At 41.2% G+C, this 19,192-nt stretch overlaps 1 protein-coding gene across 4 annotated transcripts in view; it reads left to right on the plus strand.

Moving 5' to 3' along the window:
• The first annotated feature begins 1,402 nt into the window (after nucleotides 1-1,402).
• Nucleotides 1,403-19,192, plus strand: part of MTAP (methylthioadenosine phosphorylase) — a 97,355-nt gene continuing 79,565 nt past the window's right edge. The window contains exon 1 of one of the 4 annotated variants that reach the window (XM_071216766.1): nucleotides 1,403-1,892. In XM_071216766.1, coding sequence (XP_071072867.1) covers nucleotides 1,425-1,892 — 468 coding nt within the window. In that variant the 5' untranslated portion in view covers nucleotides 1,403-1,424. The remainder of the gene's footprint in view (nucleotides 1,893-19,192) is intronic. The other 3 variants (XM_058301938.2, XM_058301937.2, XM_058301936.2) reach the window with 3 other exon arrangements.

Here is a 19,192-nt window from a genome sequence, read left to right on the forward strand (position 1 = left end):
TGTCCCTGTTTTTCCCTCTTTCTGTTCTTAGAACCTCCAGTGGCCACTGCCGCCACATCAATGATATAATTTCTTCCATTGCTAGAATCACAGTAAGTCTATAGTAGAATACTAGTAAGTCCACTCCAGTCTGTAGCTCATTTGCCAAACCTGAGGATTCTGGGATGGTAATGTCCACTCCACCTCCAATTGAGAGGCGGCTGTGATCCAGTAGGGCCCACGGATAGGACTCTCTTGCTTGCAGTTGTAGACTCTCTTGATTCCTTGTTACGGTGTACTTGTCCACCATCACCTCCTTGTTAGTTGTCCTGGGTGAGTCCAATGATCTGGAGAGTAGGTGTTGCAACTCCATTGAGATTCAGGGCCCAGATGGCGCATGAACAGCCCAAAGATTTAAGTCTCTTAGATGTACACCTACCGAGTCTAGTACTAATTAATAGGTTCAAACAGAAGATCAGAAAAGCCATGAGTAGGGAAACCACAACTGAGTCCAATTTTGTCACCCTGGGAAGCATAAACTCTAAAAGTAGGGCCCATTGCCATTTCATTTTATAACTTAAAAGTTATATTTTTTTCTTAGAAGAAAGAAAAAATTTAAATCTAAAGCAAATAACCAGATTGTAAAAGTCTTTATTGTTTAAGAAAACAGGTTATATGGGCGGGTTAGCAGGATAGTGTAAGACAATGAGATACTGAAAAAATTGTACTTGTGTCTTGTTTTAGTGTTTTGCTGCCATCAGGAAGCTTCACAGCTTTCCTTCCACCCCAATCCCGAGTGTTCATAGCACCTCTGTGTCACAGAGGACATCCCCATAATCACTACCACCCATGTTAAGGTTACATTGGATTTTCTCGCTAGGGTGGGGATAGACATTTTGAGAGCCGGGGATTATTTTAGCGGAGAACTGGGACAGGAGGTGCCTCTGTCAGTGTTGAACGATGGAGACCTGGGTCTGGATTCTGAATTTAGGTGAACTGGACGCAGCTTTGGCGTGAGAGGTGGTAAGAGTGGCCTTACCCCGTATTGTCAGCCTGGGAGCTTAGCACAGTCATGTCCCCTTAAGAGTCCCAAGGTCCCCGCCCACGCCCCTCGTCCCGCCCACCTCCCGAGTTGATGGTGAGTAAACTAGTGTGTAAATCAGAAAGGTTGACCAAGTAGCGTTACTCTTTTTTTGTCAGTTTTCCTTTTGTCATCACTAAAATCTGAATTAAGGTAGTCTTGGATTACACCCTCCGGGCTTTGTCCTTCAGGCGAAGGGAAATGCACAAACCCGGGTTTGGGTCTCTGCAATAGGAAGAACAAACAGCGCCCCCGTCCCCGCCCGGTGTTAGAGGCCGGGGAGAATCTCCGCGCGCTGGCAGTTCCCTCCTGTGATGACTCTTTCCCGCGAGAACTTCTGAACGCGTCGGGCCTGATTTTACAGATGAGGCCAAGGACGCAGCTAATACTGGGCAGAGCAGGCAGTGCTGCTCTTCCTTTTAGGGTTTTTGTGAAAGTTAACGGAGCTAAAAATACAAAGCACAGAGTATGGCATAATACCAGTGCTCTAAAATTGGTCTCTGACATGAACATACTAGTTACTACTAGGGCTGGAAAAGAACCAGAGAACCGGGAAGGTCTGCAAAAGAGGGCGGGGTGCGGGAACCTCTTTTTGAGGAGGGGGGTGGTGGGGGCGATTCCACGCAACCAGCCAATCCAAATCTGGGAGGAAGAGGAGGAGCCTGAGCCTGGCCCCTGGACTCGAAGCCGCTCACTCCCGCGCTGCGCTTTGAACCCGCTCTCGCTTCCCCGCCAGCTTACCGCGGCTCGCTCTCCCACCGCCGCCACCTCCCGGGCGCCGCGCCTTCCGACCGCGGACATGGCCTCAGGCGCCGCCACCACGGCCGTGAAGGTAAGATTAGCTGGCCCGGCTCCTGCAGTCCACCCCTCCCGGTGCCCTCTTCCCCCGCCCAGGGGGACCGCGCCTCGCAGCCTTGCGTCTTGCCGCGGTAGGGATGGTCTGGGGCGCTGCAGCGTGGCACCCGGGTCCGACTCGTCCCCACCCTTGGCTTCACCTGCATCTGCACCCCTCGTGGCTTAGGCAGGTCACCTGGAGAGGGGCAGTGCGCGAGGCTGCCCTGCGCCCCAGTCCTTCCTGAGCAGCCCCTCCTCCCCCTGGAGGTACGCCTGGCTGGAGGTGTCCCAAGTGCTGGGTGTCTTTTGGTGGCACCATCTCCGCGTGCCTTTCCCGACTGCGCTTCCGCTCCCGGACTCCGCTGGCTGCCGGCGGCCCACGTGGAAGATCTGCGTACTCGCTCTTTTGCAAGCTTCCGGCCTCTTCTGAGGCCTTCACTGAGCTGAAGTTTTCCCCTGCAGCGCAGTGCTCTGGGGATTCCGAGACTGTATTTAAAAAAAAAAAAAAAAAAAAAGACGCCTTAGAAGAGTGCAGGCGCCCCTTAGCGTCGCTCCCTGTTAAACGGCTTTGTTTGCTACCTTGAAAGTTATAGTTCAGTTTCCTTGTGCACACGGTCTTCAGAGATGTCTACACAAGGGATCTTTGTGTGGTGGGGAACTTTTGGCCAGAGGCGGTCTCGAGTTCTGAGGTTTCTACTCGTTTCCCTAGAGCTTTTAAACACTTCTTTTCTGGCTGGTGTCCGAGAGAGAGAGAAAATTGATGTTCAACTTAAGACTTATAGGTTATTATTGGCTTAGAACACGGTTTTAACTTGCTTAACTTTTAGAGATTCTTGGCTGGTAGGACAGCAAGATCCATGGCTTCTCCAAATATCTGTTTTGATACCCATCGCTTTGTGTTCTTTGAAATCTCTGTATGGTTGGTGTGTAATCAATCTGAGTGATTGCTTTATTTGGCCTTTGCAGCTAATGAGCTACTTAGGATGAGAGCAAAGGTGAGGGTGGTGGGAAAGGGGGTGTGTTGCAGTCGACCGGGGGATGAAACTTCTTTTGCCGTTTTGAAGAGAGTCTGGCATTCGCTATTTACAGAATGCCTCCTTTGTCACGTGTGCTGGGCACTAGGGAACAAGGAGTTTAATGAAGCTCATGTGCAAAGTATGTGAGTCCCTTAGGTGTCCATCCATCAAGTGGGGACAGTACTGAGGGGTTTGCTGGGAGGGTTAGAATTGTATTGTCTGTCCAACAAGTAGTTGGAGCCTATTAAATCCTAATACACTGATCCTGAATTAATTTTGCGTCTATTTCTCCAACAATATCTTAGTTTGCTATGGTTACTCTGACAAATACCACACAATGGGTTGGCTTAAACAACAGGAATTTATTGTTAAAGGATTTTAGAGGCTGGAAGTCCAAAATCAAGGTCTCTGCAGGCCATGCTTTCTCCTAGAGTCTAGTGTTCTAGTGCCAGCTTGCCACAATCCAGGGGGATCCTTTGCTCACATCTCTGCCTCTGTCACATGGCAGTCTGTCTCCTTGGTCCCCTTCTGTGGCTTTGTCTTGACTGTCCGAATTTCCTCTGCCTTATAAGAACTCCAGTAGTATGGATAAGGCCCACCCTGATTCAATTTTGCCTTGTCTATCTAAATAGGATCTTCCAAGACCCTCTTCACAAATGAGTCCACACCTTACCTAATAATATCTTTGAAGACCTTATTTACAAATAAGATAATGCAGATTAAGACTTGACTATTTCTTTATGGGGGATATGATTCAATTCCCAACAAGTAGTTAAATTATTATGGTAAATGTCATTAGGCCACAGATTTCAATGGACAAAGAAGGTGTCACATTTCCCTTACAAGAATACATTTAAAATGCCTTTAAACACACATACACACACACAGAGATAGTGTTTTAAGTCTCACTTTAATCTGGTCCAGTATTCTCCCTGCCACATAGTTTCCCTGTAAAATTAATGCAGTGCATTTAAGTGCAGAGTGGGCACCGTGATTAGAGATCTATGTAAATTGAATGATAGAAACTTTTTGTCTTGGCAAGTGGCTGACTTTAAGAGGCCCAAATTGTACTAGCCTGCCTACTTATTTTTTTCTTTTAGGATAGAACAGGGTGACACCTTTGCTGTTGAGAATCCACGATGCCAATGCTATACCCTTGAGACTGCTGAGGCAACATCCTATACAGAAAACATGAGGTACTAGTAACCAGAAAGAACAAACATCATAAATAGTGGAGCTGGAATGCTCCTGTCAGGTCAGATAGCAATCTCCCCCTTTCTGCAGGCACAAAGCCAAAGCTCAGCAAGGCCACCCAGTGGACCCAGAGTTACAGAGCTGGACCTGGTTAGTGATGGATGGAGTTGGGCCCAGAGCCTGGCTTTCCACCAACTTGGTATGAAGGCATTTCTGAAAGCTCACAGGGGATTGAGTTTATGTTCAGGTGAAAACCACCATTGACTTTTGGATTGATGTTATAATATTTGGTTTATTGTTCAAAGCTGTCTACTGGCAGAATTCCATTTATTTATTTACTCATTTATTTTTTTAACTTTTTTTTAAAAAACAAATCAATTTTATTGATACATATTAATAAAACATAAAGTTCATCCAAAGTGTACAATCAGTTTATTTGGTATAATCACATAGTTGTGCATTCATCCTTTTAATCATTATTAGAGCATTTTCATTATTTCAATAATAAAAAAAACCAAACAAGGATCTCTCTCTTTCCTCTGCTGTACATAGCTGCTGTTGCTGGCTATTCTTGCACAATTATTTATATGTTTATTAAGCAGGTTTATTAAGATATATTCACATACCATATCTATCCAAAGTGTGTAATAGTGGCTTTTAGTATAATCACAATGTTGTACATTCATCATCTCAAAAATTTTAGAGCAATTTCAATACTCCAAAAAGAAACACTGCATACCCCTTAGCATTCTTTCCCTAGTCCTACATAACCAATAATCAAGTTTCATCTTTATACATTGATTTCTTTTTACATTTTATATAAAAGGAATCATACAATATGTAGTACTCTTTGTCTGATCTCCTTCACTTAGTATAATGTTTAATTTTTTTGTCTGATATTAACATTTTGTTTTTAGACTACAGATAAGTTACATCAAAATATGAGGGGGGAAGCAGATGTGGCTTAAGTGATAGAGCTTCTGCCTACCATATGGGAGGACCTGGATTCAATCCCTAGGGCCTCCTGGTGAAAAAGAAGAAGAGAAAGTGTGCCTACACGGTGAGGCAGTGCCTGTGCGAGTGCCTGCATGGTGAGCCGATGCCCACGTGAATGTCCGCCTGGTGAACCAATGCCCGCACAAGTTAGTCACGCAGGACGGTGATGATGCTTCAAAAGAGAGACAAGGGGAGAGTCAAGGTGAAGTGCAGCAGAAACCAGGAACTGAGGTGGTGCAATTGACTGGGAACCTCTCTCCAAATCAGGGGTCTCCAGGATCAAATCCTGGTGAATCCTAGAGGAGAGAAAATGAGAAGAGCAGACAATACAGACAGCAAAAACAGCAGGGTAGGAGGAGGGGAGGGGGAAAAATAAATAAATAAATCTTAAAAAAAAATGTAAGGTGTTCCCATATACTCTACTCCTTTCCCTTCTCACATTTTCCCCTATTAATAACATCTTTCATTATTATAATACATTTGTTACAATTAATGAACCTATATTGAAGCATTGCTACTAACCATGATATATAGTTTACTTTATGGTTTACACTTTGTACTGTACAATTTTATAGGTTTAGACAAAATGTATAGTGGCTTGTATCCATCATTGCAATACCATACAGAACAATTCCAATGTCCCCAAAATGCCCCATTTTCCACCTATTTTTCCCTTCTCCCCTCAACCTCTGATGACCACTATCTGTATATCAGTGTTAACAAATTCTTCCATTACTAGAATAATAACGTCTATTTTGGACCATGATTGCCTCCTACACTTATGTTTGTTCATTCCTCATTCTTGAGCATTTGGGGATGGTGATGCCTACTCTGCTTCTAACTGAGAAGGGGCTTAGATCCCATGAGGCAGGTGGATGGAACTGTCTTGCTTGCAGTTGTAGATTCTCTGGTTTTTGGGGAAGGGTCTTGTCCATCATCATCATTTTGTTGGTTGTCCTGGGTGAGTCCAATGAACTGGAGAGTAGGTGTTGGCTGCAACTCTGCTGAGATTCAGGGCTCAACCAGCATAAGAACAGACCAAATATTCAAGTCTCTGGGACATATATTTAATGGGTATAGTGCTAATTATAGGTTAAAATAAAAGAGGCAGAAGAACCACGTATAGGGAAATTATAAATGAGTCAAACTCTGTTACATTGGGGAAATAGGTTAAACACATATTCCAAGGTAAGGCCTGCCGACAGGGAGCTGATTTACTGGGATTATGTGCCCTGCCTATAGTGTCCAGATGTCTCTAGAGCCCTTGGGAGCATCCCTGCTTGAGGTACTGTTTTCTGTGGCAGTCAGTGAAATCTTCCTGAAACAAGCATAAATTTAAGTTCTCGAATGACCTCTTAACTCACTTTGAAATCTTTTAGGCGTAAAAACTATTTTATTTTATATTTCTTCCTTTTTATCAGATGCATCACTAGTTGGTGCTTGGTAATCATCCCTCATTGCCAGGGAGGCCGAGTTCCAGGAGTCAGTCATGTCCCATGCCGGGGAGAATGTAGTGAGTTTATTTGCTGACTTTGGCTTAGAGAAAGTTCACATTAGAGCAACAAGGAGGTTTTCAGGAGATAACTGAGACAATATATATTACTAGGCTAAGCTTTGATTTTACAAGAATAAGGTTCTTAAGTACAAGCATTATTATCAGGTGCTTGGCATATTGGTCTGTCCTCTTTTTGCTAGGCACTGCCTGTGTACTCTAGAGATTCTTGCCACTCTATTAGAGAATGTTGCCAGACTTCCCAGGATGGGAATTTAATATTTTTTTGTTATTGTGTGAGTCTCCACCCACTGGGATAACATCCCATGACCATATGAGCACATTTATATCCCATGGAGGCATGCCCAGGGTGCGTCTTTCTCTACACATCCCTCCACCACAGACATCCTGCCTCAGTGATCCTCCCCTGCCATAGTTGGAACTTTATGTAATCTAAAACCTCCCCAAAAATAAAGCCAAAAAATTTTCTTGCAGTGTGCTTTTTGTTACCGTAAGATCTTTTATGTATGTTTGCAATTTCTTCTGTATGTTCTCCCAGTGTCGTCTTTTTCCCCTCACTTTATTTAAAAAGAAGATCTAGGTTACAGAAAAGTTACATAGAAAACATAGGGGATTCTCATATATTCCCTTCCCTCTGTTACATTTCCCCCTATTGATAACATCTTGTATGAGTATGGTATATTTGTTATAATTGATGAACAAATATTGAAACATTGCTAGTAACCATGATTAATAGTTTACATTGTGGTTTACACTTTGCACTATTTAGTTTTATAGGTTTTGATAAAATGTACATAGAATGACCTGTATCCATCATAGCAAACTCATGCAAAACAATTTCAATGCCCTAAAAATGCCTGTGTTCCACCTTTTCTTCCCTTTCCTTCCCCTTAACCTATGGTAAACACTAACGTGCAGTTTTTCAAGTTAAGGTTCATAGTTACATGTGTTAATATTGAGGACTTGGCATATTGGTCTGTGTTCTTTTGTTAGGCACTGCCTGTGTACTTGAGAGATTCTTGCCTTCTCTACTTGAGAACATAGCAGGACTCCCCAGGATGGGAGTTTAATATTTTGATGTTTATTGTGTGGGTCTCCAGCCACTGAAATAATGCCCTATGACAAGGTGAGCATGTTCCTATTTCATAGAAGCACGCACCCTTTCCCAAACATTCCCCCACCACCGACATCCTGTACCAGTGACCCTACCCTGCCGTATTTTCCAAAAGAACATTACAATTGTATTTTCAGCCACAGACCTTCAACTCCCCAAAGTTCACCTTTTACTTCCTCCAGCCCTCCTCCCAGTTCCATGGATAGTCCAACCCACCCCCAACCCTGCTCACCCTCACACTCCAGCATCCCTGTGTTACTGTCATCCCATCTGCTGTCAAACTGTGCCCTTCCACCTTATCTCAGGTTCTGCCCAGATTGAACATCAGCACTACTCTCTACTCCCTTTCTGTCTTCTATCTCTGTTTCTGTGGGTTTGCTCAATATACTTAGGTCAAATCAGTGAGGTCACTCAATAGTTGTCCTTTAATGACTGGCTTACTTCACTCAACATAAGGTCTTCGAGATTGATCCATGTTGTCGCATGTCAATATTTTATTCCTTCTTATAGCTGAGTAATATTCCATTGTATGTATAGAACACGTTTTGCTTATCCCTTCTTCTGTTGATAGATACTTGTGTTGCTTCCCACTTTTGGCAATAGTGAATAATGCCACTAAGAACATTGGTTTGCATGTATGTATGCATGTTTTCAGTTCTTCTGCTGTGTAGCTAGTAGTGTGATTTCTGGATCCTAAGGCAGTTCTAGAGTTAGCTTCCTGAGAAATCACCAAGTCCTCCACAGTGGCTGCACCATTCTACATTCTTACCAGTAGTGATAAGTGTTTCCTTTCCTCTACATCCTCTCCAACACTTGTAGTTTTCTATTGTTATTTTTAATAGCTACCAGTCTAATAGGTGTAAAATGACATCTCACTGCAGTTTTGATTTGCATTTCCCTAGTAGCTAGTGATATTGAGCATCTTCTCCTGTGCCTTTTAGCCATTTGTATTTCCTCTTTAGAAAAGTGTCTATTCAATCTCTTGCCCATTTTTTTTTTCAATTTTTAAAAGTTTATTAAGTTTATCACTCATGTATAAACATATGTATATAAACAGTAAGTGTATAGTAATAGTTGTGAACTTACAAAAAACACACATACATAACATCATACAGGGCTCTCATATCTCACTCCACCACCACCACCTTGTACTGTTGTGAAACATTTTTAACTAATGATTGAAGAGTATCCTCAAGCTATTAGTACTAACCAAAGTATTTTCCTCCAACCCACCCTATTATCATCATTTATACATGAACATACATAAACAATAAGTGTATAGTAAAAGTTGTGAACTTATAAAGCAAACATGCCTAGCACAAACATCAACCCACCGCCAACACCTTGCATTGTTGTGAGACATTTGTTACAAATTATGAAAGAATATTGTCAAAAACTTACTATTAACTATAGTCCTTATCTTATCTTTGGTGTATTTTCCCCCCAGCCCACCCTATTATTATTTTTTACATATATTTTCATGACAGAAGTTGTAAACTTAGAAAACAATCATGTACATATGCAGAATTCCCATACAACACCCCTCTATCAACACACCACACTATGGTGGAACATTGGTTATAGATTTATAGATTATGAGATAATATCATGAGACTATTACCACCAACCATGGTCCATTGTGTACATTTGGCACATTTTTTCCATACTCCCCCATCAACAGTACATCTTTGGCATAGATGCATGAATATTACATTATTACTTTTAACCACAGTCCATAGGTCGCTCCAGTTGTATTTTTCCCATGCTTCTCCACATTCCCACCTCCCTGCAATAGTGATGTACATCTGCTCTAATTCACAAAGGACACTCTTGCATCTGTACCATCAACCACAAATCTCATCCATCTCTGAGTTTACTGTGTTACTTAGTCCCTAGATTATTCTCTAGCTTTCTGTCAGCTGGCATTTACATCCCTAAACCACCACGGTCAGCCACATTCCCATTTATAAACTATCTGTTACTCACTATAATGTGTTACTATCCACTCTATACGTTTCCACACTTTTACAATAAAGTTAATTAAAACTTCTACATACATTAAACCTCAGTAGTCAACTTCAGTCCTCCCCTTGCCTCCTGTAAGAATCTTCTACCTACCACCAGGTCTTGAAGATGTTTTCCTACATTTTCTTCTAGAAGCATTATGCTTCTTGCTTTTTTTTTTTTTTTTAAGATTTTATTTATTTCTCTCCCCTCCCTCCCCATTGTCTGCTCTTTGTGTCCATTCGCTGTGTATTCTTCCATGTTCGCTTGCATTCTTGTCATGCAGCACCAGGAAACTGTGTCTCTTTTTGATGTGCCATCTTGCTGCGCCAGCTCTCTGTGTGTGTGGTGCTACTCCTGGGCGGGCTGTGCTTTTTTTTGCACAGGATGGCTTTCCTTGCAGGGCGTACTCCTTGTGCGGCAACACTGCACGTGGGCCAGCTCACCACACGGGTCAGGAGGCCCTGGTATAGAATCCTGGACCCTCCATATGGTAGGTGGATGCTCTATCAGTTGAACCACAACTGCTTCCCTATGATTCTTGCTTTTATATTTAGGTTTTTGATCCATTTTGAGTTAATTTTTGTATAAGTTGTAAGATAGGGGTCTTCTTTCCTTCTTTTGGCTATGGATATCCAGTTGCTCAGCACCATTTGTTGAATGGACTGTTCTGCCTGAGCTGGGTGGGTTTCACAGGCTCGTCAAAAATCATTTGACCATGGATGGGAGGATGTGTTTCTGAACCATCAGTTCAGTTCCATTGCTTGGTGTGTCTGTCTTTTTGCCAGTACTATGGTATTTTTACTACTGTAGCTAGGTAATATGATGTAAAGTCCAAAAGTAAGAGTCCTCCAAGTTCACTTTTGCTTTTTAAGATGTTTCTGGCTATTCAGGACCCCTTACCCTTCCAAATGAATTTGTTAATCATGTTTTCCATTTATTTTTAAAATGCTGGTGGAATTTTTGTTGGGATTGCATTAAATCTGTATATCAATTTGAGTAGAACTGACATCTTAATGATATTTAGACTTACAACCTGTGAGCATAGAATGTTCTTCCAATTTAGGTCTTTTTTTGATTTCTTTTAACAATGAGTTATAGTTTTCTGAATACAAGCACTATACATCATTGGTTAAGTTTATTCCCATATATTTGGCTATTATAATGTTTTATTTTCACCACTCTTTTGACACTTTTAGTTATGTTTATTGATAAAATCTTCATTTCTAGACTTTCTAGACCCCTCGCTCCTGTCTTTTCTTTTCAGGCTATAGTCCTCCCTTTAGTATTTCCTGCAAAGCTGGTCTCTCAGTTACAAACTCTCTCAGTTTCTGTTTATCTGTGAATATTCTAATCTTGCCCTCGTTTTTGAAAGACAATCTTGCTGGTTGTAGGATTCTTGGCTGGAAAATTTTCTCTTACAGTATCTTAAATACATCAATCCACTGTCTTCTTGCCTCCCTTTTTTTCTGATCAAAAATCAAAACTTAATCTAATTGGGTATCCCTTATATGTTATGTATCACTTTTCTCTTGGTGTTCTCAGAATTCTCTCTTTGTCTTTGGCCTTTGGCATTCTGATGATTATGTGTCTTAGAGTTGGTCTATTTGGATTTTTTCAGATGGGAGTTCGTTGTGCTTCTTGGACATGAATTTCTATGCCATTCAATAGGGTTGGGAAATTTTCTACCATTATTTATTTAAATATCCCTTCTGCCCCTTTTCCCTTCTCTTCTCCTTCTGGGATACCCATGACATATATTTGCACATCTCTTGCTGTCACTTAGTTCCCTAAAACCTTATTCAATTTTTTCCATTCTTCATCTGTTCTTTTGTATGTTCACTTTCAGAGGCCATTTCTTCAAGCTCACCAATCCTTCCTTCTGCCTCCTCAAATCTGCTATTATATGATTCCGGTGTATTGTTAATTTCATTTATTATGCCTTTCATTCCCATAAGATCTGCTATTTTTCTATGTATGCTTTCAAATTCTTCTTTGTGTTCATTAAATGCCTTCTTAATATCCTTACTTTCTTTAGCCATCTCATTGAATTTATTAAGGAGATTTGTTTGAACATCTGTGATTAGTTGTCTCAACTCCTTCATGTCAACAGGATATATATCCTTTAACTGGGTCGTATCTTCCTGTTTCTTGATGTGAACTGTAATTTTTTTGTTGGTATCTTGGCATCTGACTTACTAGATGTATTTATTCTGGGGGAAGTTTCTCTCTTTAGTGTAGGGCTTTCTTGCCCTTTCTCCCTTGCTGATTGTATGGTAGGAGCCAAGGATATAATTGGTGCTGTAAGCTGTGGAGGCTCAAGCTGCCCTCATTGCCCCAGGGACCAATGAAGCTTCTCCCAACTTTCTCCTTTGCCAGGGGTAGAGACAGAGCAGAGCCACAGCCATGTGTAATAATCTAAGCCTAGACTGTTTCTCAGAGACTAATAATACTTCACATCCCTTTCTCCCCTGCCTGGGCTGGGGATGTAGCTGCTGGTATGGGCAGCAGTCTATGCAGTGTGGGTCCAAGATGACTGTATTTGTCCCAGTAGACCTCTTACTATTCAGTCTGTGCCAATCAAATATACGTGCAGTTACCTGGAGAGGGCAGGACCTGCCAGCTTCCTCTCTGCTAGAGGTGGGGCTGAAGCCTTGACTAGGGCTACAGGGCCATCTAAGTGAAAGAAGCCAATCCCTTCTGTCACTGTGATTTTCAGTCAGCCTGACTTTCCCTTTTGCTGGGGGCAGAGTTAAAATGGCAGCTACCAGCCTCTTTCCAACTTAGAGAGGTTCAGACTTAGCTGTTCTTAGAGTATACATTAGCCAGGTGAATTTACTAATCATTAGCTGAAATTGGTGACTAGCCGTATCTTCCTTCCCCGTTTTTGGGAAATGGAACTTGCACTTCCAGCCACAGAATAGCTCCTGAGGTGGCTTGTGCCACCAGAGTAGGATGATCACCGGCTTCTGTGGCGTGGCCAGTATTTTCCCAGAGAGGCTGGTGCAGGTCCCCCTAGTTTCCTCCCTGCCAGAGGTGGGACTGGGGCTTATACTATAGCTGCCGTCTGATCTGAATGGAAAGAAGGCAGTCCCTACCAGCACTGTGATTTTCAGTCTACCCTGCTTCCCCTTGTGTCAGGGGCTGAGTTAAAATGGTGGCTACCAGCCTCTTTCTGACTTATACAGGCACAAACTTTAGCTGTTCTTAGGGTTATACTTTAGCCCACTGAATTTACTAATCAATAGCTAAAGTTGGTGCCCCACTGTCTCTTCCTCCCCCGTTTTTGGGAAGTGAAGCTTCCACTTCCAGCCACGGAATAGCTCCCAAGACAGCTTGTGCCACCAGTGGGGGATGGGCACCAGCCCTGGCCATGTGAAACTCTCTGCTTACTAATCTTCTCTGCAGATGGGCAGCCTCCTCCTTCCATTCTTTCAAGGATGTTGCAGAATCCTCTTCTGGTCTCCTGGAGTCCCCAGACAGGTGCTTTAGATAGCCTTGGGTGATTACTAACTGCCCAGTAGGATGAAGTTGCTCTAGGCATTTCTTACTCTGCTGCCATCTTGCTGGCTGTCCTCTTGCCCATTTTTTTTTAATAAGATTTTGTTGAAGTGTATTATTCATACATGAACATACATAGACAATAAGTGTATAGAAAAGTTGTACCAGTTTCTATTTTTTGACCTCTGAAGAAATCATAGCATCTCCTTTTGACCTACTTATTCTTACTACATAAAGGGTTGGTTTTATAAAGGCCCTTTGAATGCTACACATTCTTTTCTGCATGATGCCATCAACCCTTATTGTTTCCTAAAAACCCAGGAGTTACCTAGATGCCTTTTCCTATCATTAGTCAAATGTACCTGGCCACCAGGTCCTGTCTATCCACTTCTCAAATCAGCTTGTCTTTTCTATCCCACAGTTGCAGTTCAACCATTATCACACCTCAATAGTCAGTTACAATAGTCTCCTAACCAGTACATTACTCTCTTTATCTTTAACCATTTTAATTCTACCCACCCTCCCTCCCCCAAGGTTTCAGTGTATTTTTCTTCAGCGCATATTTGAAAACGTCACTTTTCTGCCTAAACCTTCTGTGGTTTCTTACCACCTACAGAAGACTTCCTTAAAGTATGGTATTATGTCATTCATATCAGAAGCCCAATATGCTTGTTGAAATTTTGGGGGTAGAGCTCAAGAAATGACTTTGCTAACCCCTCAAGAGCGTCTAATGCAACTGAACCTCGGAAACTGTAGGATTTAAAGTCAAGCTCCTGCTCTCCTGTTACTTTTAACGGATCTGTAATTGGTGCTGGGGATCAGTGTATACCCAGGGGACCTGAATCTCTGGACTGACCATGTGATAGCCAGTCCCTGAGCCTCAACAGACTTGCAACTCCTCCACTCTGGTTTTTTGGACTTACCCCACTTAGCTAACATGGAGGAGAAGAAGGTCAACCACAACACCAGGGAGCCAAGAGTGCCTACAACTGAAAGCAGGAGAATTGCATCCAGCATCCATGTGGAATCTAAGCCCCCTCTTGATACAGATGTGGAGTTGACACAACCATTCTAAGGTCCACAGGATGAAGGAATAGAGTATGGATTAGATTGGACTTACTGATATTCTATTCATGAACTATTGTGATTAGTAATCGAAGAAAATGTGGCATTGGTATGGAGAAAGTGGCCATGGTGGCTTCTGGGGGTAGGGAGTGGGAGGAAGAGATGTTATGTGGGGACATTTTCAGGTGTTGGAGTTGTCCTGGGTGGTGTTGCAGGGACAGTTACCGGACATTGTATGTCCTCCCATGGCCCACTGGGTGGACTATGGGAGAGTGTGAGCTATGGTGTGGACCATTGACCATGGGGTGCAGTGGTGCTCAGAGATGTATTCACCAAATGCAATGAATGTCTCATGATAATGGAGGAGGTTGTTGTTATGGGGGGAGGAGTGGGGTGAGGGGGATGGGGATGGCGGTAAAATGGGCACCTCATATTTTTTTAATGTAACATTAAAAAAATAAATAAAAACAAAAATAAAATAAATAAATAAATAAAGTCAAGCTTCTGGAAACTTCACATAAGGTTCTTTAATGATCTATATTCTCTGCCAAACTTTCTGACCTCAAATTTCACTAATCCCCTCATATACATCTTACATTCTAATTGTAAGGATTATTTTAGAGCTCTGTAAACACAGCTTATTGATTTTCCATCCATGTCTCTGAGCTTTGTAAATGTGATTCCCTTTTCTGAAACTGATATTCTCTCCTTTGTAAACCTATGAATGCATTCTCCAAAATTCACTGTGAAGTCTTTGTGGAAATCAAAACTACAAGGGTTCTATCTGGTGGACTCCCATAGTATTCTGTACATATCAAGTGCAAAACTTAAAATAGGTCTGTCTCCTTGCCACTTGGTTGTGAGCTCTCTGAAGACTAAAAACTGATTTATTCATCTTTGAATCTCAAGCATATACTGGAATATATATTTACACAATCAAAGATTTTACAATGAATGATTAAGAAAAAAAGGTTTGAAACAAAAACTCAAATAATGAGCCATCAGTAGATACACTAACATTCCTTGGGCTCATAACCTGATAATTTCCACAATAATTATATTAACCAAACTTACAAACACGATTGCACTTTAATATTGTTTGATACAGAAATTACACACCAGTATGTACCACTAAGAGGCCTGGAAGATTTTTTTTTTAATAACTCACAAAATTTGCACAGTTCCTAATATAATATCCTCTCCTGTTCAAACCCTACTGGCCCTGTGAGATGATAACTGCACAGGTTGCAAGTTGGTGGTCAGATGTACCAACACAAACTGTTGCAAGTTGAGATTCTGCTGTTGTAGCTTTTGCAGATCCTGTGCAATCTGCATGGGGCTGAAACGGGGATCTGCCTGGTGGGTGTGGTGGTGGAAGCTGAGATGGTGGCCCCTGCAGCACTGTGCTGTTGGCTGGCGGAATGCTGCTGCACAGCCGCAGCCAGCAGCTGTGCCTGTGCTTGTGGCTGCTGTAGCAATAACTACTGTTGGGCTGGCATCAAAGTAAGCCCAGTTATTTGTCCTCCAGCCAGCATAAGCTGGGTCTGGGGGTTGGCTGCCTGCACAGAAGGCTGCTGGGAAGGCTGGCTTGGCTGCTGTGAATCCCCCGATTCTTGATTAGATTTTGACTGTACATTTAGAGACTGAGCAGCAGCCTCTAAACTTGTTCCAGTGAGCTGGACCTGATGAAGATGTCCAAGGAAAACCTGGGCCTGGGCTGTTGAGATGGCTCCTCCGCTAGGCACAGGCTGTTTCTGAAAGTCCAGACCATTTGTTTGTGTGCCTGTATTGCCATCTCCACTCTCCACAGACAGTTTACTGGTTTCTGATGGTTTGTTCATTCTTTAGTCTCTTTTAACCTTGATTCCACTCAAATTCTGGCCCAAAGAGTTTGCTGCTGCTGCTGATGCCTCCGCAGCTGAACTCTCCTCTTGACTCACTGCTCCTCCCTCCTCTTTGCCATTTTTTTAAATGAGTTGTTAGTCTTTTCATTTACGAGGTGTAGGGTTTCTTTATATATGCTGGTTTTAGGCCCTTATCAGATAAATTGTTCCCAAATACTTTCTCCCATTGAGTAGGCTGCCTTTTCACTTTCTTGACAGACTCTTTTGAAATGCAAAAGTGTTTAATTTTGAGGAGAACCCATTTATCTAGTTTTTCTTTATAAAAAATAGAAATTTCTTTCTATTCTTTTTTTAAAAAAAGGTTTATTTATTTTATTTATTTATCCCCCCCCACCCCCCGCCTTGTTGTTTGCATTTGCTGTCTGCTTTTAGCTCTCTGTGGCAGCATGGGCCAGCTTGCCTTCACCTGTATGGTAGATGGGACCCCAATTGCTTAAGTCACATCTGCTTCCCTTCCTATCTTTCAAAGTGTTTTTATCAAGAAAGGATGCTATACCTTGTCAAATGCTTTGTGTGTCAATAAAAAATTTTTTACCTTTGCTCTGTTAATATGGTATATTACATTAATTGATTTTCTTATTTGAACCGTCCTTGCCATACCTGGGATAAAACCCATTTGATCATGGTATATAATTTGTTTGATGTGCTGTTGAATACTATTAGCAAGTATTTTGTTGAGGATTTTAGCATCTAAGTTCACAAGAGAGATTGGTCTATAGTTTTCTTGTGGCATCTTTGTATGTCTTTGTTATTAAGGTGATGTTGGCATCATAGATTTTGAAGGTTTAAGCAGTATTGGTGTTAGTTCTTTTTGGAATGATTGGTAGAACTCACCCATAAAGCCATTTGGTCCTGAGCTTTTCTTGGTTGGGAGGTGTTTTTTTTTAAGGTACCATGGCCAGGGATTGAACCTGGGACCTTGTATGTGGTAAGCTAGTGCTCAACTACTGAGCCATATCGGCTCCCCTGAGTTGTTTTTTTGTTTGTTTGTTGTTGTTTTGTTTTTAGGAGGAACTGGGAACCAAACAGGACCTCCCATATGGGAAGCAACACTCAACTGTTTGAGCCACATCCACTCCCCATGGTTGGGAGGTTTTTGATGGCTAATTCAATCTCCCTACTTGTGATACGTTTATTCATTTCTTGTATTTCTTCTTTTATCAGTGTAGGTTGCTTTTATGTCTTCAGAAATTTGTCTGTTTCATCAAAGTTATCCATCTTCTTGGCATAGTTTTTTAGAGTATCCTATTACCATATTTTTTATTTCTGTGGGATCAGTTGTGGTATCACCTCTCTCATTTTTTTAATTTTATTTGCATCTTCTTTCTTTTTTTCTTTGTTAGTCTAGCTAAGGGTTTGTCAGTTTAATTAATCTTCTCAAAGAACTGACTTTTGATTTTTGTATTTTTTTCTTGTATTCTGTTTTTTATTCTGTTTTATTTACTTCTGCTCTAATATTTGTTATTTCCTTTTTTCTGTTTGCTTTGGGATTAGTTTATTGTTCTTTTTCTAGTTCCTCCAGGTATGCAGTTAGGTCTTTGATTTTAGCTCTTTTTTTAAAAAAAATAAAAGCACTCATGGCTATAAATTTCCCACTCATCACTGCTTTAGCTGCATCCCTTAAATTTTGATATGTTGTGTTCTCATTTTCATTAGTTTTGAGGTTAATGATTTTTTTTTGCAGTTCCCTCCTTGACCCACTGATTATTTAAGAATGTGTTGTTTGACTTCCCCCTCTATATGCGTATTCTGGTTCTGTGCCCCTTATTAATTTCCAGCTTCCTTCCATTGTGGTCAGAGAAATTACTTTGTGTAATTTTAATCTTTGTAAATTCATTGAGACTTGTTCTGTGGTCTGTCCTGAAGAATGAGAGAATGTGTGCTTGAAAAGACTGTATATGTCTATTAGATCTAGTTCCTTTAATGTATTATTCAAGGTCTCTATTTCTTTGTTAACGTTCTGTCGAAATGTTCTGACTAATGGTGATAATGGTGTATTAAAGTCCCCTGCTATGATTGTAGAGGCATCTATTTCTCCCCTTAGTTTTTCCATTGTTTGCCTCTTATATTTTAGGGCACCCTGTTAGGTGCACAGATATTTATGATTGCTCTTTCTTTTTGATAGATTACTCTTTTTATTAATATATAATGTCCTTCTTTGTCTCTTAACATAGTTGTGCATTTAAAGTCTATTTTGTCTGATTTTAGTATAGCTGCTCTCCCTCTTCTTTGGTTATTGTTTGCATGAAATTGTTTACAACCTTTTACTTGCAGCCTTCTAGCATCTTTGTTTCTAAGATGAGTTTCTTGTGGACAGCATATAAATGGATCATATTTCCTTATCCATTCTGCCAATTGATGTCATTTAATTGGAGAGTTTAATCATTTACATTCAGTGTTACTACTGTCAAGGCAGGACTTAAATTAGCCATTTTTTCTTTAGGTTTATATATGTCATATTTTGTTTTTATTTCTCTTTTTATACTTTTAGTTATTCTTACCAATAATTTTCATTTCTATACTCTCTTCTAAACTTCTCTCCCCTGTTTTTTCCTTTCAACTTGCAGAACTCTCTTTAGTATTTCTTGAATGGCAAGACCCTTTTCTTGTTGACAAACTCAATTACTGTTTATCTATGAATATTTACACTTTCCCTCATTTTTCAATGCCAGGTTTGTGGATACAAAATTCTTGGCTGGCAGTTTTTTCCTTTAGCCCCTTCATACCACTGCCTTCTCATCTCCATGGTTTCAATGAGAAATCAGTGCTTAATCTTATCAAACTTCCCTTATATATGATGGATCTCTTTTCTCTTGCTGCTTTCAGAATTCTCTTTGTCTTGAGCATTTGACAGTCTGGTAAGTATGCTTCTAGGGATAGGTCTGTTAGGATTTACACTGTTGGGCATGAGCTGTACTTCCTGGACAGGTACATAAATGTCGCTCATGCAATTTGGACATTTTCAGCCATTATTTCCTCCAACACTTCTTC

This window comes from Dasypus novemcinctus, chromosome 8, assembly GCF_030445035.2.
Source record: "Dasypus novemcinctus isolate mDasNov1 chromosome 8, mDasNov1.1.hap2, whole genome shotgun sequence".
Taxonomy (NCBI): Eukaryota; Metazoa; Chordata; class Mammalia; order Cingulata; family Dasypodidae; genus Dasypus; species Dasypus novemcinctus.